At 35.9% G+C, this 25,126-nt stretch overlaps 1 protein-coding gene, 1 long non-coding RNA gene and 1 pseudogene across 3 annotated transcripts; 2 read left to right on the forward strand and 1 right to left on the reverse strand.

Annotated features, from left to right (window-relative positions):
* Positions 1-8,723: 8,723 nt before the first annotated feature.
* Positions 8,724-10,362, reverse strand: LOC147477248 (putative WD repeat-containing protein C2A9.03; annotated as a pseudogene).
* A 10,619-nt stretch (positions 10,363-20,981) lies between these two features.
* LOC147477249 (uncharacterized) lies at positions 20,982-22,314 on the forward strand. Of its 2 annotated transcripts, none has more exons than XR_015208136.1 (3): positions 20,982-21,117; positions 21,665-21,773; positions 22,109-22,314. It is a non-coding gene; the product is annotated as an uncharacterized LOC147477249 (long non-coding RNA). The 2 variants fall into 2 exon arrangements; XR_015208135.1 differs by lacking the exon at positions 20,982-21,117 and adding an exon at positions 21,353-21,560.
* Positions 22,315-23,921: 1,607 nt separating this feature from the next.
* Positions 23,922-24,632, forward strand: LOC147477250 (uncharacterized). Its single transcript, XM_086585955.1, has one exon. It carries the CDS (start codon positions 23,922-23,924, stop codon positions 24,630-24,632), a length of 711 nt encoding a protein of 236 aa, XP_086442081.1.
* Positions 24,633-25,126: the final 494 nt, after the last annotated feature.

The following is a 25,126-nucleotide window of genomic DNA, read 5'->3' on the forward strand; positions in this document are numbered from 1 at the left end:
TACGAAGGCTTTTGTGTTAGGAAGGAGGACTCACCCAAAGCCACATGCACGCGCGCCCGCCCGCACCGAGTCGAGTTGCGTCGGGTCAGGCTTGGGCTTGGGTTTACTGTGTGTATCTAGCTAGTGGGTAGTGGCTTGGCCAATTGCCTAAACCGCTTCAGCAGCAAGTTTTCAGTGTTCTACTTCAAGTTTTCAGTGTTCTACTTCAAGTTGGTTTCTCTTCCTTATCTCTTTTGGAAACCGACTTAGAGTAACAGTATGAGTCCTTCTCATATCTGGAAACCGACCACCTTACCTCTATAAATACAGGGCCATGCATCCATATAGAGATATCCCAGAGATAGCAACTCATACGAAAATAGAGAAACAGAACTCGTGAAACCCCAGCCTATTCTTCTTCTTTTCTTACTTTACCGCCAGAGAGAGTTATACTGCCATTCTAAAGAGCAACATGTTCGAGTGCAAGTCAGACTGCTACATCATTGTATCATGTGAGGAAGACACCACTGTTGTTTTTCTGCACCACTGGAAGGGGCGAAATTTTTCTTTAAAGACAACCTAATCCGCACCTTGGTTGTTCCCTGTTACTGCTATCCTTGTCTTTTCATTGTTTTCTTTATTTGCATACAACAGCAGACAAAATCTCTTTTTATCGAAGAGAGAAATGATGTTGTTGTTAGTGGACTGTGGTGTTGCTCTTAAATATGAACTTTTAGCAGAGCTTAATGAGAGGATTGATGACGCTGCTCTTATGATTGAAGAAAAACTGGGGAAATAAGGATTTTCGGCAGAGGCTAATGAGCTTCTTGGGATAGTTATAGTTGCGGTAGGCGGTAGCAGCCATTGTTGAGTATTCTTTATTCTTCATTTTTTATTTTTTATTTTTTTTTATTATTATTATTTTTTAATAAGAGAGAGACAGTCAGACGGTGGATGTTAAATGTGTGTGGTCGAGTGGTGTTGATGTTAAATGTAGGTTTACTTTGGTTACCGACACTATAGTAGAGAATTAGAGATCAGTTACCAAAACGCCAAAAGAGACCTTTCTCTGCTAAACAGTTGGGAACGTAGTTAACTTAACTCAGTAGGTTTAATTGCGTTTAGATAAAGCCTATGTTGAATGAGTGTCTAGTATAGTTTTTTTTTCTTTAGGCGCGCATGATGTGACAAGTGGCTAGGATAGTGTAATAGGCGGTGAATGTAGCTAATGTTTTAATAATTTCTCAAATAATGAAGTAGGCCGGAGTAGTATTTTTTGTTTGCATGCAAGTACGCAGTATATCTAAACAATTTTAAAAACGCGGCCGTGAGCTACAGTCCTGCAACAGTATTTTATTAACTTTTTTTAACAAGGAGCAGAGTGACTCTCAAGGACAAAAATGCCGAAAAAGTAACTCTCAAAGACACCTTTTTATTTTTGTAACTCTCAAAGACCGGGTAGATAAGAATATAATGCTTCTTCATATCTTTGAACATATATATATATATATATATATATATATATATATATATATATATATATATATATATATATATATATATACAGAAATGTTCTAATCCGGACTTCCCGTACAAAAAATAATCCGGACCAAAAGAAACCAACTTGAATTCTCGTGAATTTAATCTCTCTCACTCGTCTCTCCACTTTTTTCTCCTATCAGACCCCACACAAACTCTCTCTCCACTTTTCCTCTCTCCTCTCTCTACCCCTCTCTCCCCTCTCCAATTTTTTTGCTGCCAACACTCTCTTCTTGGTTCAGAGACAACATAGGTTAGAACAATATAACATTGTTTATAACTAATTAATCATATCAGATTATTGGAAGTGGCTGGGAGTTTGGATAAGATCATACCACGCATTGAGGGCATGAACGCATTGCTGTCGCATTACAAAAATCCACGGTAAAATCTGTACAAGTTGAGAGAAATTTCACTAATCCAAAGTCAGCAACATGGCAGTCATGTCACTGCTTAGAAGAATATTACTCGACTTCATATCACAATGAACGATAGGCCTTTCACAGTGGTTATATATGCAGGTAATCCAAAGCAGAAGCAACATCACTTGCAATATCTACTCTTTGGAAGCGGTTCAAAGTTCTAATTAGATATTGTCCATTCGAACTTGGGTGCAACCACCTTTCAAGACTTCCATTAGGCATAAATTCGAGAACAAGAGCCTTAAAATCCAGACTTGAGCAAACAGTTAAGATCTTGAGTATGTTTCGATGTCAAACTGCTCTCAATACTTCACATTCAGCCATGAAAGTTTTGGAAGCTCTATGTTCAACGAGGTTGAGTACCTTCACAGCAACATGAGCTTCATCTTGCAGCAGAACTCCCCTGTAGACAGATCCGTACTTTCCCACACCGATCAAATTTCCTGAAGAAAAGCCATTTGTTGCTTTGCGAATATCATTGTAAGAAACTCTCCTAAGATCTCCAAGAAGTTGTTCTTTAGGAGTCTTTCCTTTAGGCCTTTTCCGTAAAAAAAATTACAAGAAGCAAGGCCACAACCGATAATAATGGGAAAAGTACGCCAAATGTCACTTGTAAAGTAAGAGGAATTTTCGTTCTCTTAAACTTTTTGATGTTGCATTTCAGTAACTTGAGTTTAGGAATGCCTCCACAGAGGTTGTAGTTTCCTACAACTGAAACAACCCTTCCATTTTGAAAGATCCCTTTGTTTGGTACCTCACCCTCAAGGTTATTGAAAGATAGGTTCAAACTTCATAAGACTGAGAGCTTCTCCAATTCTTTAGGAACTTTTCCCGTTATGTTATTGCGGGAAATATCCAAAACCTGGAGGCCTTTTAAAGAACTAAGTGAAGAGGGAACAGACCCTTGGAAAGAATTACCTTGAATATAGATGTACTCTAAACTCAGGCAACTACCAAGCCCAGAAGGAATCTCTCCCGACAATTTGTTCTCCAATACATCTAAGCGTTGAAGGTTTTAGCTTATCCACTTCCGTTGGTATGGGCCCAATCAATGAGTTATTTGTTAAAGTAAGTGTAATTAAATTCGAAGATAAGCCAATCTCTTGTCTGGGTATCTCGCCGGTCAATTTGTTATAAGAAAGGTCCAACCTCTGTAAAACTTGATTATCAAGAGAGGGTGTGTCACACCCCAAATTTCCAAACAATATTTAAAACAATTATATTTAATTATCTGGAAACCTAGGGTGAAACAAAACCCAAAACCCTATTATCAAACACGATATATACAAAAACTGAAATCAAAAGAAACGAAAAGGAAAAAAAATCCTTAAATCACATTATTTAAACTATAAAGAAACTAACCAACTCTTCAGAAAATCTTAAACCAGAAGACTCCAAGAGCAACTCCAAATCACGTGTCCTTATCCACTGACTCCACCATCTATGTTTCCCAAGAACACACCCACGTTGCCAAAACAAAGCAAACATGGGTCAGCAAAATGGAATTTGCTGGTATGAGTAGACTAACCACATATAAACATTTTCAGTCTTTAATTATCAAACTATCAGTTTAAATATATCATAACTTAATCATTCTCAGCTTGTAAGATAGGTAGTTCCGTCATTTCACCGGCATAGTTTCTTCCCAAGCAAGACTTCTATTTTATTAACTCATTATAATAACTTGTTTTAATAACTAAGTCATTGAATTAAAACTTACCGATATCCACTACTGTATAAGGGTAGGACCGCGTCCCTGCACAAAATGTTATTAAGTCCTACCCTCCTGCAAAAGAAAGTTAGAACTTCTATATAACATATGTAGATATCCTATAGGTATTCAAAAGTAAGCCCAAACACACTCGCATAATCAAATCAATTTCTCTTATCAATTACTCAATTTCTTTTCTTATACACATATTTCACAACCTATGTACCTTAGGTCATTCCCGCCACATTCAAGGAATACCCAACTCTACATTCTCGTACACTCAAGGAATACAACTAACCCGCAAGGCGAATATCTTAGTTCCTCTCTAGGGCAGTCAAACAATCTAGTCATTCATGGCACATTCAATGAATACCCAATTATAACGCTAACGGCCATTTATGGCACATTCAATAAATGCCCACATAGCATATGACATAATAAGTCATAACACCTTATTTCCAAACTTGAGGCGTGGAGAGATCTAAAGATATGGGCGACACATTAAAACATTATTATCACTTATAATTATACTAGCATTACTCATGTCAAAACATACCACACATGCAGAGAGTCATTTTCGCGCGTCAAGGAAAATCAAGCACTTAAATATCATTGAATGTAAACAGACTTATAATCAAACAGATACAATTTACATAACCACACTCATATACACAATATCGTAAACAAATAGTTCATTTGCCCAAATTTAAGTCCACACACACTAATGTCCAAAACATATCCACATATACTAAAGTCTATATCCATATACAACTTCTATCTCACACATATATATTTATGTAGTCTCAAAACAACAGTAATTTCTAACACAATCACATAGTTATTACACAACCTAATATATATATATATATATATAGTGACTGCACCTGTACATAAGGCTGCCTACGTACCCAATCTTTTAAGATTAGAATCAATCCTTACGTAGCTCTTAATTGTCACATAGTCAAAATCAAAGTCCATCAAAGCCAAATATATATTATTGCGTAATACTACGCCAAATCTTGATTAGATAATGACAAACATGTTTATACAAGTTTCGACAATATTCTATTATTGGATTTGTCCACAAAGTTTAATATGTCAAAAGTCTGACAAGTCAACATTCAAAAGTCAACGGTCAACGGGTCAAAGGGTTAAGCCCAACAGTCAACAGTCCTAAACCGGTGTTCATCCAAACAGGTCCTAACGCAAATCCATGTTTAAAATAGTTCAACCCATAGTCCTACTCGACTAAGCGAAACAAGACCAAAACATGTTAACATGGGCCCAAGCCCAAAAGTCTAAACCAATCTATTTACTCCACTTGACCCACGTGAAAACATAAAGACCAGCCCACATAAAATTAAAACTTGTCTAAAGAAACAAAAGCTAAAATACTGGCCCAAGCCCAACTAAAAGAACTAAAGCCCAACCAATTAATAACTAGGCACAAGCCCAACTCAAAGGACTTTAGAGCTTGGTCCACCTCCCAAGCCCAACTAAAAGACTTTATAGCCCAAGCATAATTAAAAGACTTTAGAGCCCAAGCCCAACATCACATCAGGTCGTCTTCTACCTCTTTCTTCCCCGACATCTCGATCAAATTTCCACCGACCAGCGACCACCAATCTCACTCCAAACACCACCAAAAGGTTCGGTTTTGCTCCCCATAAAAAACCCAACCTTTTGGTATAAACAAAAGTCAAATCCCCCACTTCTCTAAAATCGCCTCGACGCCATTAACCACCGTCCGACTGCTTCATAGTACTCCAAACAAACCACCAACCTCTACCCATCACTCGATATCAACTGACAACCCCTTCAACCAACCAAAAAGGGTTGATTCTCACAACCAAAACAACCGGCAGTATAAAATATGCGGAAAAACTCAATCACTATAATCTAACAATTTTCGACAGTATGAAATCATGTGATTAGAGTCAATACTTCGAATTATTATAAATACACTTTGTTCAATCAATCGCAAAACAAATTGATTGCGACAATTTTTCGTTGTTAAATCATGCGCAAACATATGACGGACAAGTTTTTCGTTATTCAATCACCGCGGACATATCCTTGAGACAAGTTTACTGAGCATGCATAGAACGGCACAGAATGAGCAGATGATGGAAGTTTATAAAAATTTAAAAAGACAATAGTAACGAAGAAAATTCATGAGTTAAACAAAACTATCTACTCACCTTTAGTGCGCTCCGACTATCAACCAGCTACCAGAAAAATCTTCATTTTCTTCTTTCAGTAAAATCCCTTCTTTTCTGTATCAAAGTTTTTCTGTGTTTTTCCCCCAAAAACTCTACGTGAGAATCCCCTTTTTTTTTTTATTAAAACCTCACCGAAAAACAAGGGTTGAAACTTATCTATTTACCTACGGGGCTTTTATCCCTAAGCTGATAGTTATCATATATCTAGTTTTATCTATTTTCATTATTATTATTATTATTATTATTACTATTATTATAGGAAAAACAAATAAAAAGACGGGGTGTTATAGGGTGTTGGCAGCAAAAAATTGGAGAGAGGAGAGAGGGCGTAGAGAGAGGGAAAGTATGTAGGGTCTGATAGGAGAAAAAAGTGGAGAGAAGAGAGAGAATAAATTCACGAGAATTCAAATTGGTTTATTTTGGTCCGGATTATTTTTTGTACGGAAAGTCTGGACTATAACATTTATGTGTGTGTATATATATATCCTTAGATATATATTATAAAATTGTACCCTCTTGGCTCTATTTTTTGAGCCTTTAGAGAGTGTTCACGTCATACAACTAATTACTAAAAATCAGAGCGAAAAACCAGAAGTTTCGAAAACGTACGAGACCAAAATAAGAAATCTGGGTTTCCTTCTTTACGAGTGGGTTCTTTCTGCTTCATAATTTCATATACAAAAACTCTCTTATGCAGCTTTGTCAAAAAGAACTTTACACCACTCCTATCTAGGACTTACCTGAAAAACTCTGTTGTACCAAATCAAATGAAGGATCCCTAAACCTTAATCTAATCAAAGACTTTAATTATCCTCTGAAATCTTCAAATGTTCAATATTAGTTAGTCTTTTTACCCAGTACAAGGTATTTATTTGGTTGCAGTTAGTCACTGCTGCTGGTTTGGTGAGGGATCAAATTTTTGTTGGTGATATTAGCACGCAATATAAGAGCAGTGGTACGACAATGGATGTTAAAGTTGATACCTGTTCTAATGTAGGTTGAGATTTCTCAATAGAATTGCCAAGCTCAGTGATTTTTCTTACCAACTTTACACTTCTACCAAAGATGCACCCTTGGGTAAGTAGTTAATTTTACTTTGATACTTAAAATAGTGTTTATGTTTAAAAAGAGTACTGAGTAACGTTATTCAACACTTTGCAGAAAGTGACCCTGCAGTTCCAATCGGGTTATAGACCGTCTGATCTTAAGGAATGTGTCCTTGCGATTCTTGACTTGCAGTTGCATAGAAAAGGAAGCACACTGGCATCAATAAGAGATAAATACAAGCAGCATAAGGTATGAATTTCTGGATGCGTTTTTTTTTTTTTGTTTTACTTGCTGATTCTTTTTGTTGCATGAAGCTCAATAAGAACTCAATCCAATTCTAACTGAGTGCTTTCTGAAAATAGTTCAAATGTGTGGTAACAATGACATCTCCTTCAGTAGATTTTTTTTTTTATTGTGAAGAAATATGAGTGAAAAAAATGAGGTTGAATTTGGAAGGAAAAAGTTTATAAGCTGGATTAAGATGAATGTTGGATACTTGGATGTGAAAGGTTATTTATGCTTTTTATAGAGTGATTTTTTGCTCCTAGCGGGATTTGCTCTAAGAGCTCCAAGGGAAACAGGAACCAACCAAGTGTCCACTGAAAAGGGGTCAACAGTTATCAAATTTCCACTTTAATATATGATTCCTGATTTATCCCCAACCTTAAAAAAATAAAAGAAAAAAACTTAACCAGTTACAAAATTTAGTTTTTGGTCTTAATTGTTGGAAAAAAAAAAGGAATAAAAAACTTGAAGTGCTGAACTAGTGACACTTCTTTCAAACTAAAAATATATATATATATATATATATATATCTTTAGCTAAGGATGGAAAGAACTCCTATATATTTTACAATGACATTTTTTTAATTCTTTTTTATTTATTTATTTTTATTTTTAGTGGGGGCAAATCAGGAAGTTTGTTCTAAGGAATTTTATAACTGTCAATCTCTTTTTAGTGGACATGTGGTTGGTTCCTGTTTCGCTTGGAGCTCTTGGAGCAAATCCTGCTGGGAGCAAAAAATCACTCCTTTTTATAGATCTCGGGCTTTAAATGGGGACTGCTGACTCTTAGGAGGTTAGATGCTATGTGTCAATGAAATAAGATTTGTTGCTACGTGTCAGCAAGTAAATTGACAGATACGTTAACTTTGTGGATGTGTCAGTCCCCTCTATTATATAGTTCCCAACACGTGGCGTTGAGTTAGAGCACAGGGTGTTGGGATTGCTTTTGTGAATTTTAAGGATGTGTATACTGCGAATAAGACTGGATTTTAAAATGGAGAAGAAGTGATCGATTGGGAAGTTCTTTTCTGTTATCAAGCTTCTGTTAAGGAGAAGGAGATGGAAAGTTGAACGGGCTCCTTCAGCAACTCACATTTATTGGAATCATTTGGGTTCAACGAGATTATCGTTGAAAGTGCGTAGAGTGTTTGTTAATTCACTTCTTTTGTTGATTATGTAGTTCTCCTCATGCTGTGATCATTGCTCTCAAGACGCATACTCGCAGGTATCAACAACCCTAACAGTGAATGAAATTGTTCCATCTACCAAGGCAGTACTCAGCTCTACAGTTAACTCCGTGCACGCCGTGCCGTATTGCAGAACAAGGGTATTCCTTAAACCCTTGGCGAACGGAACAAGGATGAATACCCTTTATAGGTATAACTACTCAATTTGTTGGTTGGTTTAAATGGATTTCTCTATTTTCTGTAAATCTAGGTGTTGGGTTTGTTTGTTGTTGTTGTTGTTGTTTTTTTTTTTTTTTTGTTATAATATTGATTACTTTTACCAACAATTCAAATTTGGGTATGACAAATAGATTGGTGGCAATAGTAGTTTAGTGAAATCTATTTTGTTGTTTAAATAGATTGGTGGAAATTTTGTTGGAGCGAAGAGTCGAAGATAACCAAAATCCTCGAATTCTACTCAGTTTTAGATACGTTAAGACCAACAAGTTATGTTTAGGTTGTGCGTCGACCTGGGTACCCAATACAGTTAAGTTTATATGATCCCATATGATGAAACTTATTTGTATCGAAACCTCGAGGCATTGGTGTGCACAGTTAATATATTTAAAGCATGTTTAGTGATTTTTTTTTTTGCATAGGTGTATGTTACAGTTGAGGAAACGAAACTTCAACTGCTTTGATGTGTGCTATCTGGAATCACATTAACTGGAATAATTGCATTAATTTATACCAATTAGCAGGGTTAAATTTTACGTACTATCTCTTACTTTTGATTATTGCGAGATTGTCATGATGTAGTATACATAAGGACCACGATATGGTATACTTTTGAGTAGCCTAATTTTTTGATTACTATGGTATATGGTTATATTACATATGGAATTGTTGATTATTAACGAAAAGTTATTATTATTGATTTTTCGTTTGAATTGAGCAAATTGCACACATATTAATCGAACTTCCCGTGAGAACTACTATTCTATATTCAAAATTTTCTAAATAAACCATCAACAACCCAATTTAGATGATAGTGTATAGATATTGATTGCTATGTTTCCTGTTATACTCCAAAAGGCTTCCATAGGTACGATCAGCCACTGCCACAAAGAGAGCCTCGGTATCTGGGCTGAAGGATATTCCTGCAATCTCACCGAAAAGATCAATCTCCTGCTCTCTGCTTTACTCGGATCATGTATCATAGATGTGAACAAAATCTGCTGGCTCAAACATTGCCATGAATCGGCCGTCTGAGCTGAACTTGATTGCTCTTATTACTCCCATCCTACCCTTGAGAACAGCAAGTGATGAAGAAGGATTCCTCACGCCCCGTGAAGTGCGCATGTGCTGTCCCGGTTACCGATAGCTAGGATCCCGCCATCCGGGTGCCATGCCGAGGCGAAGGAATAGTCCAAATGTCCTCTAAGACTCCCAACCACTGCAACAAAATCAATATCAGCCTTCTCAGATATAACCAAGTTACCACCATAAATACTGATTAAGATTATACTAGCTGATTATGCAAGTATTGCACTTACTTTTCCGACTAAGCATCAAAGAATAAGGCAATTCACATTGTCACCGAGAACAACAAGCGACTTTCCGTCGGGGCTAACGAAGTGTTCTACAGCCAGACATCAAAGAGTTAGCGAGAATATTCCAAATATGATGACAAGTTGCTTGCCACAAATTGTGTTAAAGTGGTTGATGCTGCAGTGTACTCACATTCACGGACCAAGGAAAGGTGAACCGACCAAGGCAAGCAAAATTTTCAGTGTCAAAGACCCTCACTGCAGCATCATTGTTTGTTGTCATCAGTCTTACACTCCATCTGCTCAACGTAAGTAAGAATTTCTATTGCATGGTTTTCTTTTGGTAAATATCTAATTTCGACTATGCTTTTCTACTTCGACATTTCAACATCAACATTATGTAGACCTAATTTTACCTGTTGTAACCTAGCTTGAAATTCATGCTACTTCACCTATTTGCAAGACAGATTATTAAATGTGACATGGGGAATGACCTTAAAATAAAGATACATCATTGGAATAGCTAGATCATGCTTAGATAACTTCAAATTGGACACTGCTGGTGCTCTTTGTGACTTCAATGATTGCTTTTGCTGTTTAGTATGCCTATTTTACTTTATATATTTCAACATTTGTATTTTCTTGCCTACATGAATGCTTACAGATACAGAGTTAGATACTTACATAAATGAGTTTTTAGGAAATTTTGTACCATTAAGATGTTTTATCACCTTTAATAATAATCATGTACCATGGGTTGATCTTCCATACTACAGTCTAATTAATATTGGAGTCTATGAGTTTTTTTCTTAAGAGTTGAATCAGATTCAACAGTTCGGTTTTACCCCACTGTTGCATCGGCTTAGTTGTCATGAAATTAAGCATGTATGTTCATTGTTAATGTCTAATACTGTCTGTGTTCTTTTTTGCTCATTGAATATTGACTTGATTTAATTGATCTTCATTAATATTCCATTGTTTTCGGTAGGATGATTAGCCCTTTCTTGACTCTTAAGACAGCAAGTTTATTTTGCAAGCCATTGAGATTTGCTGATAACCTTTTCAAGTTGGTCTTGAATTATTTTTCTTATTGTATTACAGCGAAGTCGAATCTGGATCAAGACATCAAGTCAAATTTATAAATCCTCTTTCAGTTTTGATGCAATCTCTTTCAGAAAGCGTATGATTTGGTGTTGGTGGATAGAGGGTTCATGCCTCAGAGATTTACTTTTAATCGAGTTGTGATGCCTGATGGTCAGTTCAGAACCTGAGGCCTTACTCCTTAGCATGTAATGTAACTTAAGTGTGATTGTACTGATATGAGTCAATTGTAACTTAATATTTGTTTTACCTGAAACAAGAATAATCAGCAAGAGATTGCTTTCAGAATATCTTTTCATGCTAACTTTACATGGCGTGTTTCTTTTTGTCCATTGACTGTTATCTTTATCTTCCATTTCAGTATAGCAAATGCTTATAATTAATTATCTTTGTCACCTTTGTGGATCTGCTCCAGCAGATTTAGGCTCTTTTTAGCCTTTACGAATATGGTTAGCATGGTTGCACTTCCTACTTGAAATGGCTTTCAGTATGTTAATCGCCAATCCTCTATTGCTCTGTATGAAGTTGACAGAGTCCATTGAACAGACGGGGTTCTGTTGAATGATCCTTATGCACCTTCCTTTATGCCCTACGATCATTTTCTTAGCATAATTTTCTATGTAGTGGGAATAAGATAATACTTCACTTATGAATTAACAAACAAAAATAGAGTCTGCTTAGTGTCACAGGGTTCCAACTTGCAACACCGCTTTAAGAATTGACTGTGATAAGGAATGTTTACGGAATTTAGACAAAAAGATATACATCTCTACATATTAAATGGCTCTATAGTCTATATGGTCATTGATGTTGCGATGCCTGATTCTCAGTATCCTTTTACCCCATTAACCAAACATTATTTACCTCATTAAAAACAAATATTAATAATTATTTATCACCGTTTCATGCGGGGCCTGGGAAATACACAATTTATCAGAGACTACACAAGAAATTGCAGTCTCAACTAAAAAATGGTGAAATATAAATCTGAAGGAGGCACGAGAAGTGTACCCAATCATGACAAGCAACAAGAAAATGATCAGCTCCACCAGTTATGTTCCAAAGAACTGAAAGAAGGTACATGAAAATCCAGAGACTGCAGTTAAACTATAGGATGTGACTCAGAGGGTAGTCAGCTTTACAGTGAAATATTTGAATGCAAAATGTGACTCTGCTTATAACTGCAAGTCTGTCATGGTTCAAGTTCAACTGGAATGTTAACCAAACAGTGTGCAGTGACCCGTAAAATCAGATTCCAACTCCAGCATTGAAGCTTCAAAGGACTCTAATTTGCATTCATTCTATACAATAATGTTGAGCATCTTATCAAAAACTTTTTCAATGCCTATCCTTAAGCACCAAATTGCTTCCCTTGGTTTCTAGCTGGTGGAAGATGGGTCTTGCACCTTCCCTGTAGGTGTATACTTTGAGCGTCTGTTCCATCAGTTCATAGCTCCTGCAAATATTTATCATATTGAAGTCTTCAAGTAAAGAACTCTTCCCTAGGGTAATTTGATTATCAAAACAAAATTCCCTGGGGTAATCATTGTGTATTTGTGGTTGTGTGAGATATGCGTATCTTTTGAATCAACAAAACTCTCTAAAAACTGTAGCCAAACAGCTTAATTCTATAAAATAAGAAAGGATGATTGATGCGAAGAGTAACAATTAGATACTTTCTCTTTCGAAGTAGAATCCAATAAAAAGTGGCTTTTGGCAGAATCTGCCAATGGTTTGCTTGCATATTCAATGAGGGTTATACATCAAGGCAAGTATCATGAGGAGCTTGCACAATTTGCAGGAAGATCTAAGTATGTTTTGTGATATGTTTAACAAATAAGCTTCAGATCAAAGGGACCAGTAACATAGAAGGTTTCAGCGATGGACAAGGCTGAGTTGGGTCTTAAGCTTTGCGTAAAAGTTTAGGCCAGGGTTGTTGTGAACATCCTTTATGGATGGGTGGACGTGAAACATCTAATGCTCGCTATTTCATGAGAGAGATTTATTTAGCATGCCAACCTCGAAAAAAGGGGCCAAGTTCGAGGAACCCTTTGCTCTTTTGCCACTAGCTAGAGTATTATTCGACGAGTCACATCCACTAGATGAAAGGAGGGTCACCAAAAATCTCGACAGGAATAGAATCCAAAGATGAAGTGGTGAAACCTCAAGGAGTCCCTTAATGTGATCTCGCACCCCAACAATCTTTGACATGAATTTGATGGCGGTATGGCAGTCTCCACATACTCTCAAATTCTTGAACACACGAATTGAAGAACCACCATTTAAATTGAGTATGCCAAAAGAAACGAAAGAAGCTTCTCATTTGGATCGCAGACAAAACCTCTTCCTTCTCTTCTTGATCAACATCTTGCGTAACAAAATCAGTATTGGGAAGATAACCTGCAAGTCTCATCTTATCACCCAACTCCTCTAGGAATTTGTAGATTTTATCACTCTGTTCATTTCTCTTATCACCTGCTGAATTCCTAGAGTGCCACGTCAATTTCCTAAACACACCCAATTTGCACTTATATAGTGTCCACTTTTTCCTAAACTCTTCCACCGATAGAAGTTTAAAAACTTAGAAATTAATACGTATTCTATATTCTTCATCTCCAATTCACGCAGTTTACAATAAATCTTCATCACATTCATCTTTATCCCTCTCTTCCTCCATGTCCATCATGAAGCGTTGGACACCAAAACCAATTCAAAAAAGATTTTTGAATGAAATCTTTGATGGAGAGACGTGCAATCCATGTAAAGATAGAATACAAAATATTACCAATGATCTCATACAACATGGTCCTATTTCTGAAAAACAAATAAATAATTGGTTCAAAAACGAGAGAACTAATTTGAAAAGAAAACAAAAAGATATGGTCACAAGCCCAGAAGAACCAAACAAGCAAAGTATGTATGATTTTATAGACCGAATTCTAAAGCTTGGAAGTAAACTCTACCTTATGTTGTCTATGTACTGAAATTAGTAGCCCTGTCTATTTTGAAGATTAAACAAATTGTTTCTGCATTTATTGGGCTGCAGACTCCTGTTTTGATCAAGTAATTTTTTTTTGTGTACAGCAACGAAGGAAAAGGCTGGAAAGAAGACGAAAATAAATCCATCTGGCAAGATTAATCCAAAAAAAAAAAGGTATGATCAAAATATCACATAATTTACCTTTTAGTTTATTATTTGTGACTGATTAAAATTTTTAAACAGTTATTACTAAAGAAAGAGCTAGAGAATGATGGTTTAAACGAAGTCAAATATTAAGAAATAAGAGACTTGGTATTTCTCCAAATCAGTTCCATTCATATCAACTGGATGATGTTGATATAAATGACGACGATTACCTCTCACAGATTAGTGGGACTGATTCTGAAGATGACGATGTCAATGATTTGAATCTAGAAGTGCCACCTATTTGTGATTTGGAAGTTTCACATACAAGTAAGTGTTCTGACACTAAATTATACCGTATTGCTATTTTAGTGTATGCAAAAAAATAATCTAATAATTGTTTTGCAGGAAGTTGTTTTGAGCCTTTAGATATTGGTTGTCCAACTTCAATATCTTCTCATTGTGGAGCTATTATCTGGTATGAAGAAAGGAATGATATGAGCTAAAACCTCTTAATCCTAAATTCTCAATATGTTGTCAGAACAGCAAGGTTCAATTGCCTCTTCTAAAAGAAACTCCTGAATTTTTGAGAAATCTATTGGATTGCAAAGGTGGACAGAAATCTTCAAATTACATGGAAAGCATCAGCATCTACAACTCCATGTTTGCATTCACATCCACTGGTGGTGCAGTACAGAGTTCAATTAACGATGGAAAGGGGCTCTTTGTTTATAAAATAAAAGGACAAAATCACCATAAAATAGGAACTTTGCTTCCACCAGAAGGAGTGCGTCCAAGGTTTGCACAGTTGTACATACATGATACTGAAAATGAAGTCTCACACAGGTTGAACTCACTCAATAAGAAAATTGTAAAGAAGAGGGCAAGAGACGAGTTAGATCCTAGCATTGTTCAAGGACTGATAGATATGTTGAATGTTACCAACAAACTCACTGAGACTTATAGAATGGCAAGGGATAGATTTAAAGAATGTCATGTAGCAGACATCAGCATAAAACTGATTAATAGAAGACAAAAAGATGGAAGACTTTATAATTTACCATCATCAACAGAGGTTGCTGGTTTAATTGTTGGTAATGGTGATGAATTTAATGTGCACAGAGATGTTATTGTGGACAAGAAAAGATTTGGATTGAAGAGAATCAATGAATTATGGGGGTACAATGTTTCTGTTATTTTCCCTATTTTTCCTCGTCCGGGATTCTTCTGCTTTGTATTGGTAAAACCAGTTATAATCTTAGACTGTTGGAACTCGGAAGAGTTCGGTAATGGTGGCGCAAGGAACAGAGAAATAGTCTCTTTATCCGGTCGAACTGTGATACTCTGGTGGTGTTTTTTTTTGTTATTTGAACTTTGGTGTTGTGTTATGTGTTGATTGGTGTCGGGGTTGCTGGAAGACTCGGAGAAGTCGTTAATGGAGGCGAGCCCCATTAGAAATCTGTCCTGCATGTTTATTAGGAACTGGTATGTGTTGTGTTGGGTATATGCGATTGAAACTGTTAAACTGTGATTGGGATGGGTTGTTTGAAATCGGTGATTGACTGTTGGGATGGATGGGGCGGTCGAAGCTTGGAATCCGGCATCAATGGCGGTCGGATCCAAGGTTGATACTGCTATACTGGTGGTGTGGATTTGTGTAGTTTGAACTGTGATTTTGTATGGTGGGTTGGTCTATTGTTGGTTGTGGATGTTTGGTTGAGTGGGGGCTTGACAGTAGGGCGGATTGAAGCTTCGAATCTAGCATTAATGGCGGTGCGATTTTAGTTCTCGTTTTGAGGAAGATGGGGGATCAAATGATTTGGGGATTTTGTTTTTAGTAAAGTTATAAGGTTTTCGATTTGGATCAAAACCGTGGGGTTGAAAGGGGAGGACGATCGGAACTGGCGGTGGCCAAATCGGTGGCTGCTGGTGGAGGGAGAAGAAGCACTGTTGATCGGTTTGGGCTTGGGCCTGGGTCGGTTTCAGCTCTTGGGCCTTAGCTTGTTTTGTTTGGGCCAGACCAATTTGGCTTAGTCTATGTGCCAGTTCATTTATTTTTGGGCCCGATTCTATTTTGGTTTTTGTTGGGCTAGTTTTGATTAAGTTGTGGGCCAGTTTTGTTTTAGTTTTTGGGCCGGTTTCAGTTCAATTTTTGGACCAAACCACTTAACTGTTTTGGGGCCAGTTTCTAATATTGTTCGGGCCAGTCCATAGGACTTAATAGAGATCCAAATGGGTCTTTCAACATGTAGACTTTTGGGTTCTAAGGTTTCGGCTTGGCCAGCTGGGTCCGAACCATTACCTTAGCCATGACATGAATTTTGACCTTAGCCATGAACCATGGCTATGACCATGAACCTGTTGAACATAGAAACGACAGTTTGACTTTGACAATGACAGTTTGACTTCGACCATGATGTGTTAACTTTGACCATGACGTATTGACTTTGACTTTGACTATTAACCATTGACTTTGATTTGACTATTGACTTTGACCTTTGACCATTGACTTTGACCTTTGACCTTTGACCATTGCCTTTGACCTTTGACCATTGCCTTTGACCTTTGACCATTGACTGTGAAATGTTGACTTTTTCTAGTTTTTCACATATTTAAGAATATGGACAAATGTAGTAATAAAATGTTGTCGAACATTATATAACGTTGTTTGTCATTATCTAATTAAGATTTGACGTGAGTAGTGTGTAAAACATATATATATTGGGCTTTGATTGTGGACTGTGGACTGTTTAATTGTGCTACATTTTATGTTGTAAATTGTATGGACAAATCAAATGCTAAAATGCTGTGGAAGCTTGTATGAATTTGGTTGTCATTATCTAATTAAGATTTGACGTTGATATTATGATACTATATAATATGTTGGGATATATATATTAAAGGCAATAGTTTTGGATAAATAAATGTATAGACACTCTATTATTTTATCTATGAGGTAGTATAGTAGGTGTGGACATTTTCCCACGGGATTATGGCTTAGTGCAATAATATATTGGCACGTGAAAGAATGAAAATGGTTATGAGATATATTGAGATATTTCTAAATATTGTGGCTTAGTGCAATAAGGTAATCGACATGCACGTGATATAGTGGAATTATTATGAGTCATTAATGGATGACACTTGAATAAATTATGTAACGAAAATCCTAGAACCTGACTACCACAACTCATGTGATTTGCCCTGTGTGGGTGTATGTGATATGATTGGCCCTTCTGTCGTTTCAGTGAATCTGAATGGCCTTCGGGCGTAAGTAATGTGATTGGCCATTCTGGCATTTCAGTGAATCTGAATGGCCCTCCTGGCGCAGCCGAATAGTGGCTTGATTATTCCGTTCGCAAAATAGAACGAGACGCGCGATATTTTATGCCGAATAGTGGCAGTACTAACATAAGGCTTTCGTGTGAGGGTTACCTGGTGTGCGGCATCTCGCTCAGGGTGGTTACGCACGAAGTGGTTCATTATGTAAGGGGAGGCATGTGGATGTATATGTTCGGCGTTGGGTAGCGATTGTGGTAGCTAGGGAAACTATGTAAGACATAGATACGACGTGATTTTAGGGACACACAAAGAAAGCCTTAATTAATATAATTATGGTAATATGTTGGTTAATGATATATCTTTAGATAGATGATTGTATATGCTTGGCTGGTTATAGTTTAGTTAGAACCTAAGGCGCCTCGTGGAGGAACTAAATGCCTTTTTATTATGCGTATGGTTTGTTGTGTGGTTAGTGGGAAGTTAAGGCGCCTCAGGGGAGGAACTACCTGCCTTACTTATTGTACTTAAGGATGTTGTATTAGTCGTTAAAAGTTAAGGCAACTCGGTAGAGGAACTAACTGTCGTATGGATGGTGTATATATATGTATAATTATATGTTATATTTTAGAGCTACTCACACCAGTATTTTTATAATGCTGACCGAATTTGCATGTTTGTTTAACGGGTGTGTTCATTAAATGAACATAGTTGATAAGTCTTGACAGGTTTAGTGTGGAAGAAGATTGGTTGCTGCTCGTGATTTGCGTTAGCGTCGCATTTCAAGATAGGCTTTGTTTTCCTTTGAGGTGATATAGATTTTCAGTTGAGATAAGGTTATTTGTATTTTCATTTGTAAATTTTTGTAATGAAGGGGACTTTTGTTTAAGTTTAAAAGTCTTATTGGTTTTTTATTTATCCGCACATTTAAACTGTTTATAGGTTTTTGGAAGTGGAGAGTACGTCACACCTCGGAGATCGAAGAGTCGGGAACAAATAATGTTTTTCCGAATTCTGTCGAAATTCGGGGTGTGACAATTAAGATCAATGATGAATAGTTATCTTTATAGACACTAGGGCATAGATACAAAAGAAGGGGATTGTTAATTCCTGCGAAATAATGGATATGAAAAGTTAGTTCAACAGCTTATAGCTCCTCAGGGATGCTCTGCAGCATAGGCCTCCAAGAACTGCGACACCCCTTATTAGCATCACTTAAAGGAAAGTCATGCATAGAGACTACGTTCATATCACACTAAGATAAGCTTTCATTTCTATTATCGAGTCCAGAAATAGATGATTTTATGATAGCTAAAGTTCACTTTATGGGATAGATACAAACCTGACAATTTCTAACTTGATGACGACATCCTGCCATTTGAGACATTCAAGGTTCAAAAACTGGAAAAAGTAACCATCAAGTATCAAATATATAGTTTTTATAGGATTACCCTAGCAAATTCACTACTAAAAAAATGACATATTATGACGCTTGTTTTTTATCTATCTTGACGGCTTTCTTACAAACCGTCAAGATAGGTGTTTTAGTAATATTTTTATGACGGCTATTGTAACATTATGTCGTGTATGACACAAGCGTCAATAAAATATAATAAATTTATGACGGCTATTGCAACATTATGTCGTGTATGACACAAGCGTCAAGAAAATATAATAAATTTATGACGACTGTTGCAACATTATGTCGTGTATGAGACAAGCGTCAAGAAAATATAATAATTTTATGACGGCTGTTGCAACATTATGTCGTGTATGAGAGAAGCGTCAAGAAAATAAAATAAATTTATGACGGCTGTTGCAACCTTATGTCGTGTATGACACAGGCGTCAAGAAAATATTATGATTTTATGACGGCTGTTATAACATTATGTCGTGTGTGACACATGTGTCAAGAAAATATTATGATTTTATGGTCAAATTAGCAGTATATTAAACCATTCCAATTTTTTTTGTGCAAGTTTTCGGACCATATTCAACCGTCAAGAACAAGAGAAAAACTATCGTGAGTACAAAAAGTGAACCGTCAACATTAATCAGACCTAGCACTGGGATAAAGGGCAAAAGAGTAGATCGTTTTTATCTTATTCAAAATATCGAATAAATCTTGAGGTGAAATTTCAAAAACACCTCTTAGCTTATCGGCTTAATTGTTTCAATCATCTCCTTTTCAGTCCATCTTCATCTTCTTACACTCGACCATATTCCTCTCTCAAACTCCCATTGATTTCTCTGAAGACCTAGCAAAGTTTGTCAAGGAAGGATTCCTTAATTAATTTTCTATGAACGACTAAACCATAACCATTTTTCTTCAATTCGTGAATCTGAAGCTTTTTAATTCGAGAATGAGCGGGACGAGTGCGTTTGGTGGAGAAATGTCGAATTTTGAAATTGATCGAAAAGTTTGAAAAGTGGATACTTTTGTGCAGTTCGTTTCCATTAACGAAGTTGAGAAAAACTACAAAATTTGTTCTAATCTCGAGCAGAAATAACAAGGTATTTTGTATTCACTCGCTTAATTGGGGGTTCTGAATTGAGTTTGTTGGGCAGCCTATATAAGACAAAGGTTCTGGATTTTTTTAATACTCTTATTATCTACCTTGAGGTTGTTATATTGATTTATGTTTTCTTAAATTCTTGCTTTTGACTTCAACAGTTCTATATATTTTTGATGTCTTCTTCATTAAACAATTTAGATTTTCTAATTTCCCCATTTATATTAGCATTACTGGCCTTAAATTTGATGATATTGTTATTATGTTTGGCTGCAAAGCTTGAGAAGAAAAGGGTATAAATAGAACCAGTGAACATCTGGTGTTTGCGAATTTGGAAAAGTGGAAGTTTGTAAAACCCGCAAACCGATATAATATGGAAGATAGATGGGAAAGGTGGGATCTTGTGCCTTAGTCTTTCGCGGTGATTTTTATAGGGTTTTAGTTTGATCTTGGCCCGAGTCCGTTTCACAATTTAATTCACATTGTCGTGGGTAATATTTGTGGCAAACAAAGCCGGTGACCAACAATAAGCATTACATAAAGGCTATTGTCTCATATATTGTTATTAAAATGCTATTGGAGTTTCTCTAACCCAGTTGGTGCTGTAGAATATCAGTAGCCACTATGGCTTTCTCTAACCCATTTGCATCATAGCTTAAGAATGTTCTCCATCTGCACTAGGCATCCATGCTAATATCTAATGGTTTGTTAGGTTGTTTAGTAATGGTTATTTGACTTGGTATTGGTTCTCTTTGTGCATGTTAGTTGACATGTTGAATGTTAATAGCTTGTTTCCGTTTTCTGAATTGGGTTTGTTGTAGATTTTAATGGGTTAGAATCCAATCCCTATACATTATCTAATGTTGGCTCATTTATTGCTCAGTGCCTCTGGTAAAGTTCAGTGTGTTGGATGTGCATAGCCATCAAAATATTTTTTTAGTTACTTTGTTTTTTAGGTTGGTTTGTGATAGTTTTAAAGAATATATGCCAATTTTTTGCTTTGCCAATGTTGTGCAGAACTGGCCTGCTTTTATTTATGCTGAAATTAAGTCCAACAATTGTTATATGAACTCAATAAAATGTTGAGTTTTTTATCTGTCTTTTGAAGATGCAGTTGTTTATCCTATGGTTCAGTATGCACTAGGAGAACCAAAACTTGGAAATAGTTCTGACGAAGAAGGTACTATTAAATGAACCAATACTTTCCGTTTTCCTTTGTATTTGGGAATACTTTATTACGCATTTTTTAACATCTCTTTAATTATTCTATGAGCTTGTAGCTTATTGGATGTGTAGGTAGTGGTATTTTCCAATATTGCATAAATATAAGTAGTGGTTCCCTTCCCCTGATTCATAATTCAGCTCATTGGTTTTTTCCTCATTATCTATACCAGTTTTGTTCCTCATTTGCTTAGGTGTTGGGTCCAACAAGGGTTTTTTGCCAAGCCATACGTCTTACCTTGCTTCTTCCCTTAATTTGTTTGAAAATATCTCTTCAACCTCACTTACATCCACGGATTTGGTTGCTCATCGAATTAAAATGGATGCTCTAGATTTAGGGGTACGTGCTTAATTGTATCCATTTGATGTTCTTGTACTCAAGAAGGCTTCTAATTGCTCAAGGTATGTTCTGTGTCTAATTTCACTAACCTTATTGCAGATTAAACTTAATCTAATTCATTATAATAGATTATACTGTGGGCTATAAAATAGTTTCTCTCTTCCAGGTTTTGTAAGCTAGTCAAAGGAATTCCAAGGTGGGAATTCCGAGGTGATAATGGCAGTTGGCAGGCTCAAATTGGATCTAACAAGAAAGCGAAAGAAATTATAAAAGAGGTGCACTACTGCTCTAATACTGGTATCTAATTATATTGAACTTAACTTTGATGATCGATGAATTGTAGCTTTGTTTTGAAATGCTTGATGCATGATAGTTTGAACTATAACCTAGCAATTACTTGTTAAAATATGGTTTTGCTAGTGACAACTCTTAAGAACTTCGGGTTATATATATGCTACCATAAATAATCTAAGTTGTACATTCAAAGTTTGTATAGACTAAAGCACAAAGAAAAGATCAAGAACATCTTATCCCTTCATTTTTTCATGTTAATATTTCATGATACTATTCTTATTATTGTTTTTCTTTTTTCGACTTTGATTTTTTGCAGGTTAATAAGTTTGACAGATGAATGAAAGTCGAACCATGCAAACTGATCTTGTTAATACATATTATGTGGATATTTTTTTATTAAATGTATGTAAATTTTGGAGATGATTGAATGTAATGGATTATGTTTTGTGAATGGATCATGAATTGGCTAGTTTGTTACATTGATAATGTTAAGTTGCTCGTAGTGGAGTTGGATTGTATAAATGGTAAATTATTTATGCAATTTTCAGGGTATAAAATAAATATTATAAAATATATTTTTTTTCCAGAAAATGTATCTTTTTATGACGGCTTAGCCAAAACCAACACAAACTAAACATGTTTCTTGACAGTTTTTACAAAAAATTATGACGGTTGTACCAAACTTAATGACGGTTTCCATGTAGCAGTCAAGATTTTTTTCTCCTATTATGACGGTTTTAGCTCTATCTTTTGACATAAAATATATTAAGTACATAACGGTTTTGGCAAAACCGTCATAGGTTTAATGACAGTTTTTGTAAACTTTTATGACGGGCTCTATAATGACAGTTGTGTTTTTAACAAACAAATGTCATGAAACTTGTTTCATGACAGTTTTTAGCCGTCATTACAAGTTTTTTTTTTAGTAGTGAAAGATAAAGAGGCATTCAGTTACCATAATCGTCCAAGAAAAACTACAATTCATGAATAGGGTGGATTACCTGAAAATTAAAAAACCAAGTTTATCAAGGTAATAATTAGCCAAAAAATTACTATCAAAGATATTCACTGTATCAAAATAAAAAATTGAAATTACCGACTAATTTATATTTTGTATATTCAAATTCTAATATATCATTTTGTTAAATTTTTATATCAAGGAGCATGGACTACTAGAGGACGACAGCGAATGGGATGATGCTATGGAGGAAGCAAGCCATTGGCAACTTCCAAAATCTTTAAGACAATTGTTCATCACTTTGATACTATTTTGTGGGGTGACTTATCCTAATAAACTTTTTGAGAAACATCAAAAGCACCTTTGAGATTATATTTTGTTTCGATACAGAAAGAAAAACAATAATGAGAAGCTCCAACTAACTGAAGACCATATTAGAAATGAGACTCTCTCTGATATTGAACAAATTATGGCCGAAAAAGGATTATCTCTTACAAACATTCCTGATTTCCCAAAATTTGATGTCTTCAAGGATCTCCACAGAAAACAGATTGATTGCTGAAGAATTAGACTACAACTGCAAGGAGTTGCAAAACGAATACGAGATTCTTCATAACGGAATGAATACTAAGCAGCGTGAGGTATTCAACTCTATTACTGATGCAGTTCAGTCTCAATCAGGAGGTGTTTTTTTTGCATACGGATGCGGAGGAAGTGGTAAAACATATCTTTACAAAACAATAATTTCAAAACTTCGGTCTGAAAGAAAATTTGTTCTTGCTGTTGCATCATCTGGGATAGCTGCACTTCTACTACCAGGTGGAAGGACAGCTCACTCTAGGTTAAAGATTGTTATTCCGACCAGTGAAAACACCAATTGTGACATCTCTCATGAGACATTATTACATAACCTTATCAGGCGGGCTGATCTAATAGTGTGGGATGAAGCACCAATGACTCACAAACATGGATTTGAGGTTGTAAACCATACACTTGAGGATCTTTTGAAACCACAAGGCAAAGATTTTGGTGGTAAAACATTCCTGATGGGTGGAGATTTCAGACAGATATTGCCAGTCATTCCAAAGGGCACAAGAACTGATGTTATTGATGCTTCTATCAACAAGTCAAAATTATGGAAAAACTGCAAAGTTTTCACTTAACTGAGAACATGCGACTGAAGATTGGAAATATGGACTCAGCTACAACAAGCTCTATTGAAGAGTTTAGCAAATGGGTTTTAGACCTTGGAGATGGAAATCTGCCTGCTTCTAGATTGAATGATGAAGTGGAATCAACTTGGATCAAAATTCCTGAAGACTTCCTTAAACTTGAGAGTGATGACCCAGTAGAAGATATTGTGTCATGCATATATCCGGATTTGGTCAACAAATATACAGATGTTCAGTATCTCAAAGAAAGAAGCATTCTAGCCCCGAGGAACAAAACATTTAATGAAATTAACTCTACAATAATTTCAGAACTCCCGACAGAACTGAAGACATACTTAAGTGCAGACTCACTAAGTCCAATTGAAGGTAAACATGCTGAACAAGATGTTCTATACCCGACAGAATTCTTAAACAGTCTAGAATTTTCCGGCATACCAAACCACAAACTGGATTTAAAAGTTGGTGTTCCTATTATGTTAATGAGAAACATTAATCAGAGTCAAGGATTATGCAATGGTACTAGGATGATCGTCACAAAATTGGCTTCGAAAGTGATATATGCAAATATTATTACAAGGAACAAAGAAGGAGATCCAGTTTTCATTCCAAGAACAGTATTGTCACCAAGCGATACGAAATGGCCGTTTGTATTCAGAAGGAAGCAATTCCCTGTAAAAGTTTGTTTTGCTATGACCATAAACAAAAGCTAAGGACAAACTTTCGAAAAAGTTGGAATATATTTGCCAACACCAGTTTTCACGCATGGACAATTATATGTTGTAGTTTCAATAACAACATCACGAGAGGGACTGAAATTTTTGATCAAAAGGAATGGGAACGAGCCTGAAGGACACACACAGAACATTGTCTATAAAGAAGTGTTCAATTCCATCTGAAGGTTTTAACACTAAAGGTATTTTCTAAAACTAATGACTATTATAGTTTTGATATTTTAGACACTGATGTTCTTTTTTAACATTGTTTAATAGGAAAAGATGGTGCATTGACTAAGCAAAGAGACTGTGTATATGATTTTTGGAATAGCAGGACATAGCTCCGCAAAACCGGTTCTCATTTGACTGCGCATACCAAATCATAGCTGAGAAAGCAACAACAATGCATAGCTAAAAAAACCGATTCTCATTGGACTGTTAAATTTAATTATGGATTTTATATTTATATATTGTCTTATTAAATTTATTAA

Source organism: Coptis chinensis, chromosome 9 (genome assembly GCF_015680905.1).
Source record: "Coptis chinensis isolate HL-2020 chromosome 9, ASM1568090v1, whole genome shotgun sequence".
Taxonomy (NCBI): domain Eukaryota; kingdom Viridiplantae; phylum Streptophyta; class Magnoliopsida; order Ranunculales; family Ranunculaceae; genus Coptis; species Coptis chinensis.

Bases quoted from the DNA above. Each gene is read 5' to 3' on its own strand.
- LOC147477250 (XM_086585955.1), top strand. From the start codon at position 23,922: ATGCGACTGAAGATTGGAAATATGGACTCAGCTACAACAAGCTCTATT.